This window comes from Rhamphochromis longiceps, linkage group LG15, assembly GCF_057381845.1.
Source record: "Rhamphochromis longiceps isolate RC_006_pf linkage group LG15, R_longiceps_female_GT1.1, whole genome shotgun sequence".
In the NCBI taxonomy this organism is placed as follows: Eukaryota; Metazoa; Chordata; class Actinopteri; order Cichliformes; family Cichlidae; genus Rhamphochromis; species Rhamphochromis longiceps.
In genome coordinates, this window is record NC_140571.1 from 34,316,707 (window position 1) to 34,336,597 (window position 19,891).

General features: G+C 41.3%; 1 protein-coding gene and 2 long non-coding RNA genes across 3 annotated transcripts; all 3 read right to left on the bottom strand.

Annotated features, from left to right (window-relative positions):
- Window positions 1-1,559: 1,559 nt before the first annotated feature.
- On the bottom strand, window positions 1,560-6,154 carry LOC146652988 (uncharacterized). The gene is made up of 14 exons (XM_085383125.1): window positions 6,093-6,154; window positions 5,566-5,940; window positions 5,338-5,439; window positions 4,887-5,119; window positions 4,611-4,789; window positions 4,422-4,515; window positions 3,651-4,007; window positions 3,438-3,555; window positions 3,272-3,363; window positions 3,057-3,171; window positions 2,585-2,686; window positions 2,216-2,383; window positions 1,935-2,090; window positions 1,560-1,700 (listed from the first exon to the last, which is right to left on the bottom strand). Exons 2-14 carry the CDS (start codon window positions 5,870-5,872, stop codon window positions 1,627-1,629), a joined length of 2,097 nt encoding a protein of 698 aa, XP_085239251.1. The 5' UTR covers window positions 5,873-5,940; window positions 6,093-6,154; the 3' UTR covers window positions 1,560-1,626.
- Window positions 6,155-6,268: 114 nt separating this feature from the next.
- Window positions 6,269-7,427, bottom strand: LOC146652989 (uncharacterized). Its single transcript, XR_014907704.1, has 3 exons — window positions 7,078-7,427; window positions 6,569-6,647; window positions 6,269-6,370 (listed from the first exon to the last, which is right to left on the bottom strand). It is a non-coding gene; the product is annotated as an uncharacterized LOC146652989 (long non-coding RNA).
- Window positions 7,428-17,050: 9,623 nt separating this feature from the next.
- On the bottom strand, window positions 17,051-19,134 carry LOC146652990 (uncharacterized). The gene is made up of 3 exons (XR_014907645.1): window positions 18,823-19,134; window positions 18,050-18,138; window positions 17,051-17,851 (listed from the first exon to the last, which is right to left on the bottom strand). It is a non-coding gene; the product is annotated as an uncharacterized LOC146652990 (long non-coding RNA).
- Window positions 19,135-19,891: the final 757 nt, after the last annotated feature.

Sequence of the window (19,891 nt, forward strand, 5' to 3'; positions counted from 1 at the left end):
GTCTCAGGATCTGTCTCCAAAAAGGACCAGGGAGCGCTAACATGTTATGTTCTAAACTGATGAAGAAAATGCACATTAAACATAGTATAAACTTACTGAGTGAAGTAATGTCAAGAGGATTCCTTTAGCTCCTATTGGGTTGGTTCCTTGATCAATGCAATACAGAATCATTAATCTGGTTTTATGTAATGTCCTCAAAACATGTCAAAATGAGGCTCACTAGTCTGTGTGGCCTCCACATGCCTGTATGACCTCCCTACAACACCTGGGCATGCTCCTGATGAAGTGGCAGATGCTCTCCTGATGGATCTCCTCCCAGACTCCAGGACTAAAGCATCTGCCCACTCCTGGACATTTTGTGGTGCAGTTGGTGGATGGAGCGAGACATAATGTCCCAGATGTCCTCAATTGGATTCAGTTCTGGGGAATGGGCGGGCCAGTCCACAGCATCAATGCCTTCGTCTTGCAGGAACTGCTGACACACTCCAGCCACATGAGGTCTAGGATTGTCTTGCATTAGGAGGAACCCGGGGCCAACCGCACCAGCATATGGTCTCACAAGGGGTCTGAGGATCTCATCTCAGTACCTAATGGCAGTCAGGCTACCTCTGCCGAACACATGGAGGGCTGTGCAGCTCCCCAAAGAAATGCCACCCCACACCAAAACTGACCCACTGCCAAACTCATGCTGGAGGATGTTGCAGGAAGCAGAAGGTTCTCCACGCCGTCTCCAGACTGTCACAAGTGCTCAGTGTGAACCTGCTTTCATCTGTGAGGAGCACAGGGCGCCAGTGGCAAAGTTGCCAATCTTTGTGTTGTCTGGCAAATGCCAAACATACGGCACTGTGTTGGGCTGTAAGCACAACCCCACCTGTGGACGTCGGGCCCTCATACCACCCTCATGGAGTCCATTTCTGACCGTTTGAGCAGACGTGCACATTTGTGGCCTGCTGGAGGTCATTTTGCACAGCTCTGGCCTTTCTTTCCTACCCCACAGTACCTTCCCTTACCATTTGTTTCCTACTCTTTTACTTCTTCTTTGATGACGGTTGTCTTTCTAGATAAGCAATTTCATTTGCTCTGGGGCGAGTCAATGGCACGGGTGCATTCTGGGACTGTCAGTTCACCAGTGTGCTGGCATGCTTCTTAACAAACACACCACTACAGCAAACATCTCAGTTGTACTTGTTGATTTCTTCGACAAAACATTGAACAAAAAATTTACTTGTGAGTGTGCTGCCTGGTGCTTTTAAATTTTGTGATTATTTGAGCAGCCCAGAAAGCATCCCATAAATTAAATTATGTTATCGTATCTGAACATGTACACTAGTCATTAAATTAGATGGGAAATAATGATTCAGGGTAAACAACTGCACCAAGGAAATTCCATTTTTCTTCTCAAAATGTAAAATGTCTGTTGAAAAATCACATTGAACAGAGATGTGATTAACTTTTTATTTTACCAAACATAACATCAATGATGACACAATCAGTCTTCATCAGAAGTGCTCAAATCACTCTCAGTGGCATCGTCTGGAATGTCCTCCTCCTCCGAGTCCATTTCCAGGAGTGGTTGGTGGCTGAGGATTCTCTTGTACACGTCCTTTACTTTGAGCATTTCAGCTTTCAGTTCACTTTGTTTTTTAAAACCAGGCTACAGAGTCCCTTCTGTGCATCCTCCGACATGCCAACAAAGGAGGCTGTAAAAAGAACAAAACAAATAAATATGAGAAAAGTAAAAAAAACAAACAACAAAAAAAAATCACCTCATAAACACAAGGAATTAGGATGCTGTAATTAAACATTTTTTTAAAAGGGAGAAGGCAGTGTTAGCTAGCAATCTAGATATAGGTAAAAGATCCAGTAAGACTTTAGCATCTGCTCTTATTTTCAATCGATTCATCAAAAAATTAATAAATAAATAAAGTGCTTACAGTCTGAGGAGATTGTCCCCAACACCACAGAACGCATTCGCAACACTGTCCAGTGATGCCGCATCTCCCTGCAAAGGATCATCTCCTCCTCTCTCAGGCGCCTCACAGCCATCACCTTCTCAAAGACCTTTCTCTTTGTCCGGAGGTCAGCAGCAGCTACAGTTTAACAACATCAGATGGGAAAACATAGCAGCATATTATGATTCAAGAACAAAACATTCAACTACTGCTCAGATACTGGGAGCTTGTTTAAAAAGGATATTTATAAATCAAGAGCTTACGTTCACTTGTGCTCTGCCAGGGCCAAATATCGGTCTGCATGAGGGCATCACTGGATACGATTTGCTTTGTTGGTTCAGCGAGCTTGTTGTAGTCGTCAACAGCAGCCGCCAAGCGTTTCTTCTCAACTAAGATGACCTTGCGAATTCTGTGTCGCCTCTTGTTGCTATCTGTAAATAATCATAAAAAATTCACACCTTCACATAATGTATATAGTTTCATTTTAATCTACACTCATCAATTTGTTTGCTAGAACAAATCACATCCAGCTTAAACAAACCTGGATCTGATTTGATTCTGTTTACAAAGTAGCTGCACAAGCTGTACAAACTGAGCATCAAACGGTCCGTTTCAAAGAAACTGGGACGTACCATTTTGTCTGTGAAGACTTTGTGTTCGCACTCTGATGATGACGACAAGCTCCTCTATTCGTGCCTGCAACGCTCCAAGGCTGCCATCAGTTTGATCACTTTCTAAGTGAGAGGAATATTAATCAGAATACAGGATGAGTAACAGTCACCAAACTACAGTGGACTCTGTAATCACTGACTTGATGACATTCATTATAAGACATCTGGAGCCTTCATGTGCTGCTATCTCATGATAATCATGAGATAACAAGTATGTTGGTGTTCAGGTTTATAAAACCAACTAGTACGACATCATTTCAACCCAGGTTCTATCCAATTTGATGAAACGCAACAACTCTGCCATAAATTTGCTTTTCCAAGGCTTATTTTTCATTGTTTGTTGACACTGTCAGAAAGATCTTAACTCTAAGTTCTTTAATGAGGCCATGGTGGGTCCTATTGTTATACATGAGTGCATTATATTGAGACTCACCTTCAGCCCATTTCTGCACATCGGCCACCCATTGCTGCAGTGTGTCGTCATCCACACCCAGCTCATTTCTGGTCGCATTCAGGCTCTCCACTTGTTCTCTAAGGATCCTTATGATCTAAGAATGCATTCATAAATGTCATTCATATTGACATTAAAAGAGTACTGGTGTTTTCCCCCATTACCACACACATTAAAATGGGTGTTGAAAAAATGACCTTTAGATATCGCTGGCTCAAAGTGCGGCCCAGTTGTTCCACTTTCCTTTTGTTCCACCCCAAAGCCAGGAGGGTCAGCATGTCTGTTCGCCCTGCATTTCAGTTAGTATACAAATTAGAATTAATGAGCAGGAGACTGAGTGGAATCTCAGACACGGACACACACCTGCTTTAGACATGTACTTCGTTGTGATGGCCGCCCTAGACAGGAAACTGTTTACTTGTTCCACCTCTTCTCCAACTGTTGAACCGGCCCCATCCTGAAACGCACCTCCCCATTTGATCTATAGAAAGGAGGTCACAATACATGACTGCTGAATTCATTCAACCTTATAACAAAATGTCTCAAACTAATCCAAAACTACAAGCTGCAGTATACCTCGCATTTCCAAGTGTGAGCCTTTGCATGCATGACGGAGAGAAAAGGACGCATTGACAAGAGGTTCCTCAGCTCAGGGCACTGCTGAGCCACCTTGGTTAAATAGGGGAAATATTTACAGGCCACATCGGAGCAAAGGAACGTAATATGTCCTGGGATGCTAGCTGCCAACTTCCTCTGGAGAAAAAGGGGGTAAGCAAAGATCTCCCCTCGAAACATGTTCAATGCAGCTAAGAGGACTCCGTGGCGACAAACAGCTATTTCCATGCCCTCCTCATCCAACTTCCCAGTGGACTTTTTGGACGACTCCTTTGCTGCAGTCCAAGATGAAGATCCGCACAACCCTTTCCCCGGGACCTATACACTCAAAGATTTTAACATAAAAGACATGACATGATTAAGCCCTATCAGGGACAAACTTTTTAAAACAAATGCATAACAATTAGCTGAATTAGCCTCGAGTCACACAAGACCTCAGATCTCCCCAGGACAGCACTGATAACACAAAATAAAAATCATGTTGTTTTTTTTAAATACACATGGTGACAAAATTAAGTAAACATTAAGATAAAGTAAAGTAAATAGTATTACGACAACACCAAGAGAAAAATAAAAAAAATATCGACCCATCCATACATCTACACACACACACACACACACACACACACACACACACACACACACACACACGTATGTGTATATGGTTACGGCATTAACGTCATTTTAACAAGATTAACGCTAACAGCACTAATATATATATGTGTATCTTACATGATTTGTGTGTCTCTGGATGTATTTCACAAACTCAGCAACTTCCTCATCTTTTTCAATGAAGACACCTTCAAAGTTCCCCTGCTCTGAAGTGCTGAACGAACACAGTGACAGTTGTTTGAAAAGAAACATTAAAATACATTTTTCTACAAATCCATATTTGACTTATGTACACAATGCATAACGTACCTTGCATTAGACTGAAAGCGATAAAGCTTGCGGTTTCCATCAACTGAGACGGCAAGCATGTCTGGAGTGCAGGCAGGGCAGCTAAAGCATGGCTCCTTGCACATCCTGTCCACCTCAAACTTTACAGCACTCCACTCCAAGAAACTTTTACTGAAGGCATCAGCTGATATTCGGCCATTCTTTTACATAGAGGACATACAACAGAATATTCAAGGACAGTCATCATAAACATTGATTTGCACAATTTCCTTAAACTTAGCAAATTTAGAAACTCACCCTTCCAAAATGGGCTGTTCGTTCATCCAGCATTTTGACAAATGCCTTAAGTGACATCCCTGGTGCAGCCTTCTTAATGTCATAGAAAGACTGAAAGACATCCATTGAAAACAGGGTGCAGAAATTTAAGGTGCCAGGCCAATATCCACTACCCAGGATGTCCTTAACTGAGGGGGACCACATTAGGCCACAGCTGGTGCAGCTCACCACTGGCAGTGCAAGGTTATAACGGCCTTTAGAAAGGATAAGGATAAATTCAGTCATGGCTCAAAGCATTCATTTTTTTCATGTTGTTTTCAAATCGGTCTGGTAAATCCAAATGACCTTTGACAGGTGCCCACATATACTGCGGGCCGAGGGTAATTAAAACCAAGATAGCAATGCACAATTTGCAATAAAACCTCCAAACACATCTATTGTGTATGTAGTGTGTGACAAAAGGGCAACTTACCATTTATGGTTACAAGAGCCACAATTGCGCCGGGTGAAACCTCAACGTTACCTGCTGGGCAGTCACACACATGGTCTGGCCTTTGCACAGGCAACAGCCGAACTAACATTAAAACACACAATATATATAAAAAGAATTAGAAATTAACTGATACACAATAAATATACAATAACAGCACCCACTCATACTCATACATAGCAAGAAATGCATAAGACTTAAAAACTGTACCTATTGGCTTGTGAAACTCTGATGAAGGCTGCAAAAACCCTCCTGTTACTGCCTCTCTGTTGTGCAGGACAAAGCGTGTGTGAACTGCAATATCACAGTCAGCACAAAGGAATGGAAGAGGCAGGCAGTCCAGACACCTCACAACTACTTGTTTGCCACACTGACACACACGGTGTGACTGTGGATCCAGAGTAGCTAACATATTGTCTATAAGACAAGGCCTGGCCTCTTTCCACTTTTGCGAGGACACCATATTTCTGATCGCCCAGTGAGTAGCAGCTGACTCAGACGACGTCTCACAAGTCATGGCTGCGTCCTCTTCTCCATCCTCCAACAACTGAAGGAGCTCCTGACGAAGCACCTCAGTTCCATACACTAACAGAAAAAAAATAAAGAAAGGAAGAAACTCTGAAAAACACTCTAGGCAGTATGTTTCTTAGGACTCCACAAAAGCCCTGCATAACTCAACTATAACAACAAATATAAAAGTAAACAGAAATCACAATATATACAAGAAGGTAAAGTACCTTTTGTTGGGTTGACACTGGCAACATAACTAGGTTCTTCACGTGGACATTGATGCTGCTCTCTGGACAAGGGGGGGGGGGAATGAAGAATATTTACTTACTGAAATTCTTTGGTGAAAACAAGTTGTGAGATAAAATCAATGGTTGTGTGAACACTGACCACGTGGCATGCAACTAGTACTTTGACTGGTTGATGGTCTTTGAGGAATAAAAGCTCCCTGTCTGTCACGTTTTTTCCAGCGCACTGGTCTTGGCTGAGGTTCACTCTGTGCATCATTCTACGCAATTAACAAGGAAAAAAGGGAACACCTAAAATACAGTCTATGATTAAAGCAAAGATTATCAAACATCTTAAGTTAACCAACTTAATTTGACATAAACTTTAAAAAAAATTCAAATAACATAACATTTACTCCGTACAAAATATTAGACAAGCGTGTTCCCTCTTTAACAACTGTTTCCACTAAAAATGTTACCTGCATATCTTGAAGGAGTTCGTCAGCAGCCTGAAGCTCTTCCTCCAGCTCGGGATCCTCTGAATCACTCATTTTCAAGCTAAAGAGGAAAGAGATTTTTGCAGAACTCAGTGACATAAACACATAACTAACGCAATTCAAATGATTTTCAGTCTTGGCGCTCCGGTTAATGTTAGCAATTAACGTTAGCATCATCAGTTTGTAAAGAGCTAGCAGAACTCTTAGCGCAAAAACTGCTTTACGCACCATGTGAGGGTATTTTGCAGCACACAAGTCCTTTAACGTTTGTAATAGATTTAATCCATCATCGTTGGATTAAATGGCTAATGCTGCAGTAGACACGTGTAGTCGTTACCTAGCAAGCATGCTGACGGTAGCTGTAGCCATTTTTAAATACATTACACCGTTTCCGAGATCAGTCACCTCTGTTTGTTTGAAGCTTTTATGAAAAAACAAACTTTGAAACACACATCAAGGTATTACTTTAAATATATGTATTTTTTACATACCTGCATTAGAATCAATCAGTTCCGCCTCATTTTCTTATTCTTATAAATGGGTCTCTCCGTTCTCCCATCAGCCTTTGCTTACACAGGTTGCGTCTGATTGGCTGGAGCCGAGCGCGTCCAAAACTAACAGGAGTGGTGAATGAATCTATAAATGTGTTTTACGTGTGAAATGAAAATAATAAACCTAACAAAGGATTATGTACGTTAAATCTGCGCACTTTCAGATCGTGAATCAGTTTGGAAAACACTGTGTGATGGCCACAACATGAAGCGATTTTATTGTTGAATTATCAGTGATACTTTCGTGTTTTTGTTGAGAAATGTTAACGATGTCATTAAAAGAAAGCATTAAATTAGGGAGAAAAACCCGTTCGCGGAGAGGGTCCCCGGTTCTCCAGTTAGACTGTGCTTCACGGCGTCATGTTTCGCCGTGACGGGGTTATTATTGGAGTAAATGGATGGCTGGAGCCTCTGCTCGAAGCGTCTCTGATCGCCGCGAGCGGGTTCATATTGGAATGAATTGACAACCCACAGCGTCACATAAAAACGTGGAAGGGTACCTTAGGCGTCAGCATGAGAAGTTAAGGGACGTGACAAATCGTCATTATTTTACGCGTCGGGAGTGAGAACGGGTTGGAGATTTACAAGGAGGGAAAACAGTACACCTCTCTGAACAGTGTCTGGGAGGCTGTGGTTGCTGCTGCACGCAATGTTGATGGTGAACAGATCAAAACACTGACAGAATCCATGGATGGCAGGCTTTTGAGTGTCCTTGCAAAGAAAGGTGGCTATATTGGTCGCTGATTTGTTTTTGTTTTGTTTTTGAATGTCAGAAACGTATATTTGTGAATGTGGAGATGTTATATTGGTTTCACTGGTAAAAATAAATAATTGAAATGGGTATATATTTGTTTTTTGTTAAGTTGCCTAATAATTATGCACAGTAATAGTCACCTGCACACACAGATATCCCCCTAAAACAGCTAAAACTAAAAACAAACTAAAAACTACTTCCAAAAACATTCAGCTTTGATATTAATGAGTTTTTCGGGTTCATTGAGAACATGGTTGTTGTTCAATAATAAAATTATTCCTCAAAAATACAACTTGCCTAATAATTCTGCACTCCCTGTATGTAGAAAAAGTAGAATTGGGCTGAAAGATCTGTCGCTTTATCACCTATTCAGGTTGTAAATCGTGTTTTTAAAAAGTAACTAAGTAATTAATTACTTTTGAAAATAAGTAATCAGTAAAGTAACGGGATTACTTTTTTGGGGAAGTAATCAGTAATTAGTTACTGATAACTTTTTTCAAGTAACTTGACCAACACTGGTAGTAGTAACAGGTAAATGAGGATTTTTTTTAAATTATTTGAATATACCCATATGGAAAAGATATATATAAATCTTATAAAGTTTGTGTCTGTCTTGTGTGAAACTTGTATGAAAAGCATATAAGAGTGAAAACAGATATAAGATCCCTTGAAAAATTATATAATGAAACTTGTATGTTTTGGATACTTACTAAAACAATGTATGAAAGTAATGAGAAAGTGGCCACTTTCATATGGGTATATATGAGTGTTTGTGTATAAATACACAAACAATAGACATATACTTTCAATTGTGTAATTTAAGTGATCTAGGTAGCTCTGTTTTGGAAGTTCAGTTAACGCTGGCAATGTGTTTTGGAGTTTGTATGTGCTTTGTCTCTAGGGGCCACCGTATATATTTATATATAAACATATATAAATAAAACCACCCTTTTTTTACATTAGTAATTTCTTTTGTGCATATTTTTATATTGTTGTTGATAATAAATTAACTAAAGCGACAAGTGAGCCGAGCCGAAAGTGCTGGTTCTCTAAAAAGAGCCGGAATTCCTATCACTAATTCCTGTCATAGGGTCAAGAAGAAGGATACACTATGGACAGGTCACCAGTCTATCACTTGGCCAACACACAGAAAACAGATAATCCTTCATGCTCACATTCATATCTCCCGACCTCCTTGGACCTTCTTGCTTTGACTTGATACTGTTAACCAGCGTACTATCTTGCTGCCCCTACTTTATTTTTACCTTTTGGAAATAGTTTCATCCCTTTGGGTAAAATAAAAATAATTTCAAATATTTCTCTTGTGTTGTGAATGTCTCATGAGCTCAGTCACTCTTGTAGCTGAACAGTGGCTGTAAAAAGGATCATAAACAATTGTGAATTATTGAGACAGATGTGCATTATCCAGTTTTGTAAGCCATCCTCAGCAGAAATATGGACAGCAATTTTAATATTAACGCAAATAGCTCTCTTGTAATTTTGCTCCCTGAAAATGTGCCCACTGACGGTGTTTCGGAACTTTGGGTAAAAAAGCAGCACCAAAGTTACTGAAACTTCCTCACCGCTACTGATACTACCCACCTCTAAGCACAGTACTTCATTCCCCACCCATTCAAGAATCACATTAACGTAGAGGAAGGCTGTTTTATTGCTTTTAGCTTTTCAATTAGGGTTGGATAATTTGTGTCCACCTCTTTTAGATTAGATTTTAAATGAGAAACATTGTGTGCCATTAATTATCACGATTCACATTTGTGGATAAAACTATTTGATGTCTTGCTGAAAAAGGAAAACAAAGTGGTAAAGAATGTCGAGAGATGGAAAGCTGATCAACAGCATAGTGGAGCGCTAGGTGGTGGACAGGCTAAGTGATTAGCGCAGTAACGGTGAGAAGAGCTATGACAGTGACAGGCCTTCACAGAGTACACTGCTGGGCCCAGCAGTGCGTCTGTCAGACTATCTGACACCCCGACGTTTTCCATGCCAAGCTCAGATGTGGTTGCACATGTGTTTGGATGTGACCTGAGGGGATGTTGGTGAACTACAGATGACATTTGTTCCTTTATCCAGCACTCAGCACCCCTTCTTCCCATCCAGATGAGAAGCAAACACTGCACTCCCACTCAGTTCTAAAAGTGGGTCAGTCTATGCAGCTTCTGCTGCTGCTGCAGTTTGCAGCAGGATGTGCTTCTGCAGCAAAATGCACCTGAGATAATGCAGACAGGTATACAAGCAGACTCTCTACTCGTTATACATATTTATAATGTGTGTTTTTGGATCAAAATCTAGAAAGGACTTAACTGGAAATGAGTAGAGGAAAAAGCTAATGAAACTTTATGAGTTAACTTCTGTTATTACTTTCTCCAAACCATCACATGTCTTTTAGACTCCATTCCTACAAGACTGTTTGAGTCATACCATTAATTAATGCTTCAATATTAAATATGATGAATGCAGCTTCAGAACTCATCACTGTACAGAAACAACATTGGAAAAAGTCACAAATAAGGTTTTTAAGGCCTCTAACAGTGGACAAATCTCTGTACTTGTCTTGCTAGACTTCTGTGCAGCATTTAATTCTGTTGACTATATTATTTTTAAACCATTTTTACCAATCCTGCAGTTTAACCAATTAGTTAAACTTCAGAAATGTCTTAAAGACATTTCCTGCCTCTAAATTTAGAAACATGGTGCCTAACCAGATACTTGTGCTCCAGTAACACTGTGAGCCAATCTGGGTGAGCACCTCCTATTACCAGTAGTGATGTGCGGATCAATACTGAAATATCGATTCCTCCGATACCAGTCATTTATGTTCTGGAATCGATTCTCACATTAAAATATCGATATTTTAGTAATTTAGGGTAAATTTGTAGTTTATCATTAACAGGAACACAGTGGAAAGAAACTATGTCATTCGGATTGTCTACATTGGAATGAACTACTTCCTCTTCCACCTTTCATAGTCATGTGCAAAATACGGCTGTATAAATGTGTCGCAGCCCCTTGGCATGCGCACTCACAACAATGGCTGAGCGTAATTGGAGTCATGTGCTGACGTAGTTTACATCCACAAACAGCCGAGACGTGGTTTGCAATACATGTGGCAAGAAAGTGAGGTGTTGTGGCAACACCACTAACCTTGTCAAACATCTCAGAGTAAATCATATCACAGAAAATGACAAGCGTATGTTGAGGTGAACTGAAGAGGAGGAGTGGACAGGGACAGGTGCTGCTAGGGCGAGACAGACGTCTCTCACGGAGTCCTTTAGTGCTGCAGGCAGGCAACATGCTCAAATAGCGCACAACTTCAGTTTTTTTATTTCTATATGATGAATTCTGCATTATTAAGTGATGAGAACAAGTAATCTGATGTCCTGTAACCATTATGATGCTACAATTTGAGATACAATAAAAGATACTTTGTACAAAAACTTATTTTATTTATTGTATTGTATCAGATCAGTATCATTGATACCACCCTGAATTTTACTTGGTATCGGATCGGAAAGGAAATCAGTGGTATCGCACATCACTAATTACCAATTGCTCTATTTGTGCTGCCAGTCATTCATGGAGTGCCATTAGTTTCTTCTTCCATAGGTGTGGATCATGTCACTTCTTGCTCCTGTCCAGCTCTTAATTCCAAAGACTAGTGGTCGGACACCTGCTTTTGTCAAGTTGACTGGGTCCTTTTCTGGGAGATTGTTTGTTTACATGCATCCTTGAGCTCATACTGTTTCTGAGTATGCATTGTTTCTAAGATTACTGGGGAAGAGGCATATGTGATTCTTTTTAGAGATATTGGGATGGTGGCTAGAGCTGTGTTCATGTCTTGTAAGCAACTCTTCTGATGAGACTTCTTCAGTGAACCGGTTGAGATGCATTCTTTTTTTTACCAGGTGCAATCTTTCAGAATATTTTTTAATCATTTTATTGATGAGTCCCAATATATCCAGGAAATGTGGTTATTGGTTATGGTTATGAGGCATGACAAGTTGACCACTTTAGAATGAATGTAACTACACTGCTTAGTTTAGTTTAGATTAGGGTTTTGTTGGTTGTTTGTTTGTTTTTGTAAATAATTACATTGTGTACTGTATTATAGCAGTTACACTTTTTGGCTGAAATTATACTTTTTCAACTTTATATTTAAGCTTGTAACAGACATTTATGCAATATAATAAAGTAAATGGAGAATAAACACAAAGAATGTATGCTTAAATTCAAAGAGAATTAGAATAGTTTTCTTCGGGCTCTTCAACTGGTGGGGGGGATGGTCACATCTGGCAGGAGCTTTCTTCTCTCAGGAACTCTCTGCAGGAGGGGGAGATACAGGAGAGGTGGAGGAAGATCTCAGCCTGGGCGTTTACCGTCTTATGTAGTCTGGAAGATGTGTGGTTGGTGGGGTGGGTGCAGTTTTCTCTGTGGTGGGGTTGGGTGGACTGTCCAGGGCTCTGTGGAGCCGGGGGGCGCTACTGCACTGGGCCCCGGTCTGATGGGCCTGGGCCCCCCTTCCCTGGCGGGTCGCGGAGGGTGGGAGTGCCTACTGGGGTCAGCGGGGGAGCTGGCCCCAGGGAGGGGTTACCTGCCCCTCCCTTCCTTCCCTCCCCATCTCCAGCTGCCTCCCTCTTCCCGCTCCTCCACAACCACCCACACATGCAGGGCCTTGGAGTGGGGGTATGTCACCAGGGTGCAGAGGAGGCTACCCCCCCCCCTGTCCCCTTCTGGCTGCCTCTGCCTCAATTTTATCCCACATCTTAGACATTCACATTATTCACACTCTCATTACACATACATATAGGATCTTGGGGGTGGGCACAATCACGGAGTCCAAATCACCATCAGGGTGTATACCTCACCCCTGACGTCGTTGCCCACCTCTCAATTTTAAATACACTTAGTCATTGAGGGCTAGCAGGAGGGACTATGCGCTTACCTGCTGCTCCTTGGCAGGTAGCTCCATGCCCTCCTGGGTTTTAATTGCACCTTAGAACACATATGCATCAACACTACAATGAGCGGGTGGAGGGAGGTTTGGAGTCTTCTCCCACCCCCATTCTCTGCGGCCTGCTGGAGCGGGAGGGCTAGTAGGAGGAGTTGGCCGTCCGACTGCGGTCTGGGGTGTGGGGCCTCCCTGCTGCTGCGGAGTCGGGGTGGTCTGCCTCTCCCCACCGCAGGGAAAAGGGTAACACCACCTGGGTCTGGGTGCAATTCCCCCCTCCAGGGGCAAGGGTACCTAGACCCGGATTGTAGAGTACGCTTGGGGAGTGTGATTGTGTGTACAGCGTCTCTTTATGTCTGTCTCCACGTTGGTTGAGTGTGGAGTGAGTGCATATGAGAGCATGAGGGTGGGAATGGATGTTTGTGTCTGTGTGTGCCTGTATGTCTGTGTCTATATGTCAGGTTGGGTATCAGACGCCACCTCTCTGGGGACACCTCAGGCCCTCCAAGGTTTGGAGGCCTATCTCCACCCACCACCACTTCCCCTGCCGGTGGCGGACTCCCTCAGGTGTCGGTGTGTTGGTGGTTCTTTGTGTCTGGGGGTGGGCGTCCGGGTACACACCGGCTCACTCCTTGGCGGCCGCTTGTCGGGGCCTGGGGCCTGGGGCTCGCTCGGGCCCCCTTTGGAGGTGGGGTGCCCCCGGCCTCTCGGCCTAGGGCTCGGTCACTCAGGCGCAGCTGGGGGCCGGCGGAGCTCACGGGCGCGTCACTGCAACCCCCCCTGGCTTCTGCTCCGCGGCTGCTGAGTGAGCCCTCATCTGGGACTCTCCTCAGCTCTTACTGGAACAGTGGCGCGGCTGCCCCTCTGTTGGTCTTCCATGGTCTTTTGTGTTCTGGGGGCCTCTGGATGTCTGGAGTTTTGATCTCCTCCATACCCGCTTCACACCCTGGAGGACGGGGCTGAGGCCCCCCCACACTCCCTAGCAGATCATTACATGGAGAAACCTTTGGAATGCAAGCATGCTGATCCACACAGGTATGCACACATGGGTATTCACAGACGCGGACTAAAGCTTTCTTGGCTGCTGCCTCAAAGCACACTGTGCGCTGTCTATCTTGCGTGCTGCACAATATTGTTTATTACTTAGTAAATACTGATATCTATGACTAGCTAGTTTATTGTGATGGTGCTTTGTTTTCTCTATTATTATGTTGCTCTTTGTTGTTTGCTGTCTCCTCTGTTTGTTTGTTTGTTTGTTTGTTTTTTTTTCTCCATACAGGTGACCCAGGAGTTTTTTTTTTTTTTTTTTTTTTTTGTCTCTCTTCCCCCCCCTTCTCACCGTCTCTTCTCCCCTTTGGTTTTCTTTCTTTCTCTCCCCCTCTCTCTCATTCATTCCCCCTGTCCTATTTATTAAAAAAAAAAAAAAAAAAAAAAAAAAAAAAAAAAAATGACAAAGGATGAACTGAAGCTCTGCCATCACGTAATGTCGCATACTGCTGTTTCTGATGTCATTTAGGAAAAGAAAAAAAAAAAAAAAAAAAAAAAAAAAAAAAGAATAGTTTTCTTCAATCTTTAGCACAGGTTCTCTCCTGTGAAATGCAACTTTAACAAAAAAACCTATATACTAATAGGTAAGTATACACTAATATATTAGTGCTGTCAAACAATTACAATTTTAATCAGATTCATCACAGGGTTACTGTGGATTAATCACAATTAAAAATAATTCAAAAATTATATCAATCACATTTTATTTAGCATGAGCAAACAGACTCGGAAAAAAGGGAAAATATACGCACTTAACATGCTTATTGAACATTATGGTAAGAACAAATCAGCTAAGTAAAGCAAAACAAAAGTCCATCATTACTTTAAGAACTGAAAGTCATTCAGTCCAGAAAATTGCTAAAACTTTGAAGTACAGGTGCAAAAACCATCAAGCGCCACGACAAGATTGCTCACATGAGGACCGCCCCAGGAAAGGAAGACCAAGACTTACCTCTGCTGCTGAGGATAAATTCATCCAAGTCACAAGTATGGAATCAGAACGATGCCACCTTGAAACGAAACCGAAAAATGGATTGAAACCGAAAAAAAATATTGTAACTGAAATAAATGTACTGAAAAATCTTGTATTGAAACCGAAAAAAAATTGATAGTGAAAAACAATTAATTGAAACTGTAATTTTTTTGTTTTCGCTTACAATTTTTTTTTTTCGGTTTCAAACCATTTTTCAGTTTCAAACCATTTTTCGGTTTCAAACCATTTTTCAGTTTCAATCTGCTGGCACTGTTTTGGCGTCCGGGGGCGCGCTGGGGGGGGGGGGGGGTTTCCGCATACATTATAGAGGCCACTAGTGCTGACCAAGCTGCCATCTTTCTCTCTTCCCGTCTTTCAATGGCTGCTTCAATTTCAGCTTGAACCTCCAAACCGCAAGTAAGTAATCATTTTTTGTCATCTTTTCTTGCTGTCCCACATTAGTTTAGTTTTTTTAGCTACATCTGGTGAAGTTGTGGTAAAATGCTGGTATTAGCCTATTCGTCGTAGCAAGCTAGCCTGAAGCTAATATTTGCTAAATTTAGGGACACCCGTGTCTCTTCAGGAGTTGGAGGCCGGTGTTCTAGGAGCGGATCTCAGGATCTCAACAGGCAGTGTTGGGCAGTAACATAATACATGCACCGGCGTTACATATTTAAAATACAAAATATGAGTAAATGTATCCGTTACAATTACTGTTCAATAGGTGATATTGAGAATACAGTTAGTTTGTTGAAATAAATGGATTACATGGCGGTATTTACCTGTTTCATATGTTAGGCTATGGTCTCTCTATTTTTTGGTAATTCCACGCCGGTGGAAACCCAAACAAAACACACAATAAGAGCCTCTAAAAATTATTATACAAAAATGATTTAATATGAAGGCAATAGCAGAGTGTTACAGGCATCGCCCTAAACAATGTAGCCTCATGGGCAGTGTAGTCCGTGCTGCAGGGAGAATGGACTGCCATACCCGTTATGTGTCTGTGAGCGAGGAGGGAGAAAAAGGAAAAGTACGAGCTGTCACGGAGCAGAAACGGGAGCTGGAAGCATGTAAATATAATAATAACCACTAAAGCCAAAAAGAGTGCCTGACGAGCCCAGCTGTAAGTAAGCTGTTAAGACTCGACTGTACACTGTGTTCGTGTTTTCCTCCGAAACAATAAGCAGCCTTTCAACGCCTCTCTCTGTCTCTCGCTAGCAAACTTGACCCAGACAACAAAGTAAAGCTAGTTTTCAGCTATGAGCCCGACACGAACTGGACGTATTAGCCAGAGGTCCCTTTACTACGGTTCGGAGCCGCTGACCTGTTTTATATACGCGCTGAATAGTTTTCTATACGAGATCGCTGCAGCCTTACCTAATGTCCACCTACTGTTACTCATTTATATTAAGATTTTAACATCTAGTTGGTGTTGGTATGGCAAGTAGCCTTCAGTAATAGTAATAAATCACACAGCAATAGCACATTCATGTAGTTGTAAAGTATTCAGAATACATTACTTCTATAATCTTTGGTGGAATACATTTTAAAATTAACCTTCCCAACACTGTCAACAGGTTAGCACCTCATACCACAGTGCATCAAAGCAGTCTCATGAGCGCTGGGAAGGAGGAGCCCAGAGTCCAAAACAGACAGTGCAGGAGATGACAAGGTTAGTAATTGTATGGTGAAAATTATATTTTGTTATCTTGATTGGCAAAAGAAAAGTAAATACAAAATCTGCTTCTCACATATAGGGCATTTCCAAAACTTCAATTTCTTTCATTACAGCTGTCCTGTGCCAGAAGTTCTGTTGACCCACAGTGAGAGGCATCATTTCAGAAACACCAGGAAGACTAAAACTCATCGCCGCGATCAAGCAGGGCTCGTGATCTTCACCAGCAGCTCCCTCACAAGAAGGATAAACCCAGCATTTCATGAACACTGATGGAGACCTTTGCTTTGTGTAATGTTAGAAGTACTCAGATAATCCTCAGAGGGTCTGGACTTTTACATAATATAATAGAATAGAATTCAACTTTGTTGTCATTGCACATGCACAGGGCAACGAAATGCAGTTTGCATCCATCCAGAAGTGCCTTTAGCCATGATATAGATATATTACAATATATATTAGCAATAGTATAGATATGTAAGTATATTACAGAAATGGGTCTATTATGGTATGTTACAATGTACACGGTATGAAGTATGTTGTGAATATTCTATAACTATAAGTATGTACAGGCTGTAGTGAGTACAAACTATGTACAGGATATAAATATGAAAAACTACAGAAATCTGAGATATACAGTTATACAGAAATGTGAACTATGCAAATTATAAACAGTTGTAGGATTAAAAATCATCATATGTACAGAATGATTATTTACACAGAACTATACAGTAGTGCAGTTAAGTAATAGCTATAAGCTATAGTAATAGCTTTGAGTCCTGTAGAAAGTTAAATATATGTTGTGCTCACTGGTTACTCTGGTATGAATGACTGAATTACTTTATGATAAATAACACACTATTGTCAAAAAACAGTGAAAGAATTCCAGATCACAAGTTTTTAGTTCAAATACAAGTAACAACCTTTGACTTTTAATCAGGTTTTATTTAATTGTGTCAGAGAAAACATCATGTGCTCTTCATGTAGCTGAATACATTCAGTGTTTAAAACAGAAGTTGTGCAGGTCTGAGATCAGCAGTTTTCTGAAACACCAAACTGAGGTACTGTTAATGCTGATGTATAGTGACACAGTTACAGGGGTGATTAATCCTTTTGACTTTTTGTCTTTAAATTTATCAATAAAACAGCTGCAGCTTTCACTGACAGCACATGTGGTACTTTAACCTTTGTACTGTTTTCTTCAGTTAATTTTGGAGTTACTACAAAGATTGAAGATATAGGATGATCTGTCTGCTGTCACTGGGTGGTGCTGAGGTCTGAATCTGAGGACAGCTCCTGTAATCACAAACAGAACAGAATCATCACAAACTGAAATATAAAGTTTATCTCTCAAATCTGAAATACAGCTGATCCTTCTCCGGCCTCACACACTCGGGATCTGAAGTTGTTCAGTCCTACAGTTCTGCCGACAGCTGTTTATTTTTTTATTTGTTTTAAAGGCTTTACTAACACATTTTCTAATATCATGTTTACCTTTGAGTTGTTGATGCTTTATAAATGGACATCTGCAAAGATGAGATGATGGAGCAGGTTTCAGTCGAGGTTCAGTCTGCTGCTGCATCCTGGTCACAACATACAGAGGTGTTATCAGCTCAGTATTGAACAAGAAATATTAACGTTTCAAATTATTTGTCCTAAAGAATGCAAGCTGTACAGAGTACTGAACATGTGACTTTGTGAACATAATTCATTAAAAATAATTTGGACAGTTTTTTAACCTGAATATTTGTAACAAACTCAGTAAAAAAACAAAAACAAAAAAAAGCTAAAAAATAATCAGAGGAAAAATGTAACATTTTAACTTAAGCTGACAAGCGGAAGTAGTTGGTTTCAGTACATAAGTATCGGGCTTTGCTATTTAATCCGTAGCTATTGACTAATGAGGGGAATTTAAAAGTTGGCTTTAATGTCCTTCCACATGTGGAAAGCGACAGAAAACATGCTGCTGTTTGCACATATTTAATAATCAGCTCTGCACAGGAGCAGAAGCAGAGTCCAGCCTGTTGCTCTTACAGTATAATACTCATAATAAAAGTACAGTAACCGTGGTTAGTCACTGAGCAGCCCGGTGCGTTTCTCTTGATTTCTTTAGTCAGGGTAAATTCATTCACCTGCACGGGGTAGCTAAACGAACTTTACAAAACATGTTTCCCCGACAGCCGAGTGCTCATTTTAGCTAGCTAGGTCCTTAGGTAGCTAGCTAAGGACCTAAATTACGGATTAGCTTACAAACACATTTAACTTACCAAAAATAATGCGGTGGGGCCTCAGGTCCTCCTGTCCGGTAGTCCAATTTACTGAAGAACACCTCAGGCTGTCACTTTGAAATAGTCGGTAATGTAAACGCTGGACCTCTCAGCATCTGCCATTCCCGAACAGACACGTGCGAGTTTGTCCGTGACCGCAGCCGCGTCGTCAGTGTTTTCTCCAGTCATTGGTCAGCATTATAATATATGCAAATACATGCGGGTCGGAATCCCCGCCCCCCAGCGCGCCCCCGTACGCCAAAACAGTGCCAGCAGAGTGAAACTGAAAAATGGTTTGAAACCGAAAAGTGGATTGAAACCGAAAAGTGGATTGAAACCGAAAAATGGATTGAAACCGAAAACAAAAAAAAATTGTAAGTGAAAACAAAAAAATTACAGTTTCAATTAATTGTTTTTCACTATCAATTTTTTTTTCGGTTTCAATACAAGATTTTTCAGTACATTTATTTCAGTTACAATATTTTTTTTCGGTTTCAATCCATTTTTCGGTTTCGTTTCAAGGTGGCATCGTTCTGATTCCATAACAAGCCTTAGAAATTACACGTTAACAGCAGCTCAGATTAGACGGCTTAATCTGCGTTAACACAGATATGTACAAGGTGGGCCATTTATATGGATACACCATAATAAAATGGGAATGGTTGGTGATATTAAAGTCCTGTTTGTGGCACATTAGTATATGTGAGGGGGCACTGATAGCAACACCGCAGGAGAAATGCCAGCACAGGCATCCCGTATCCGTAGTTTCAGGTGCTGCACATCTCGTATCTTCACACCATAGACAATTGCCTTCAGATGACCCCAAAGATAAAAGTCTAAGGGGGTCAGATCGGGAGACCTTGGGGGCCATTCAACTGGCCCACGACGACCAATCCACTTTCCAGGAAACTGTTCATCTAGGAATGCTCGGACCTGGTACCCATAATGTGGTGGTGCACCATCTTGCTGGAAAAACTCAGGGAACGTGCCAGCTTAAGTGCATAAAGAGGGAAACACATCATCATGTAGCAATTTCAAATATCCAGTGGCCTTGAGGTTTCCATTGATG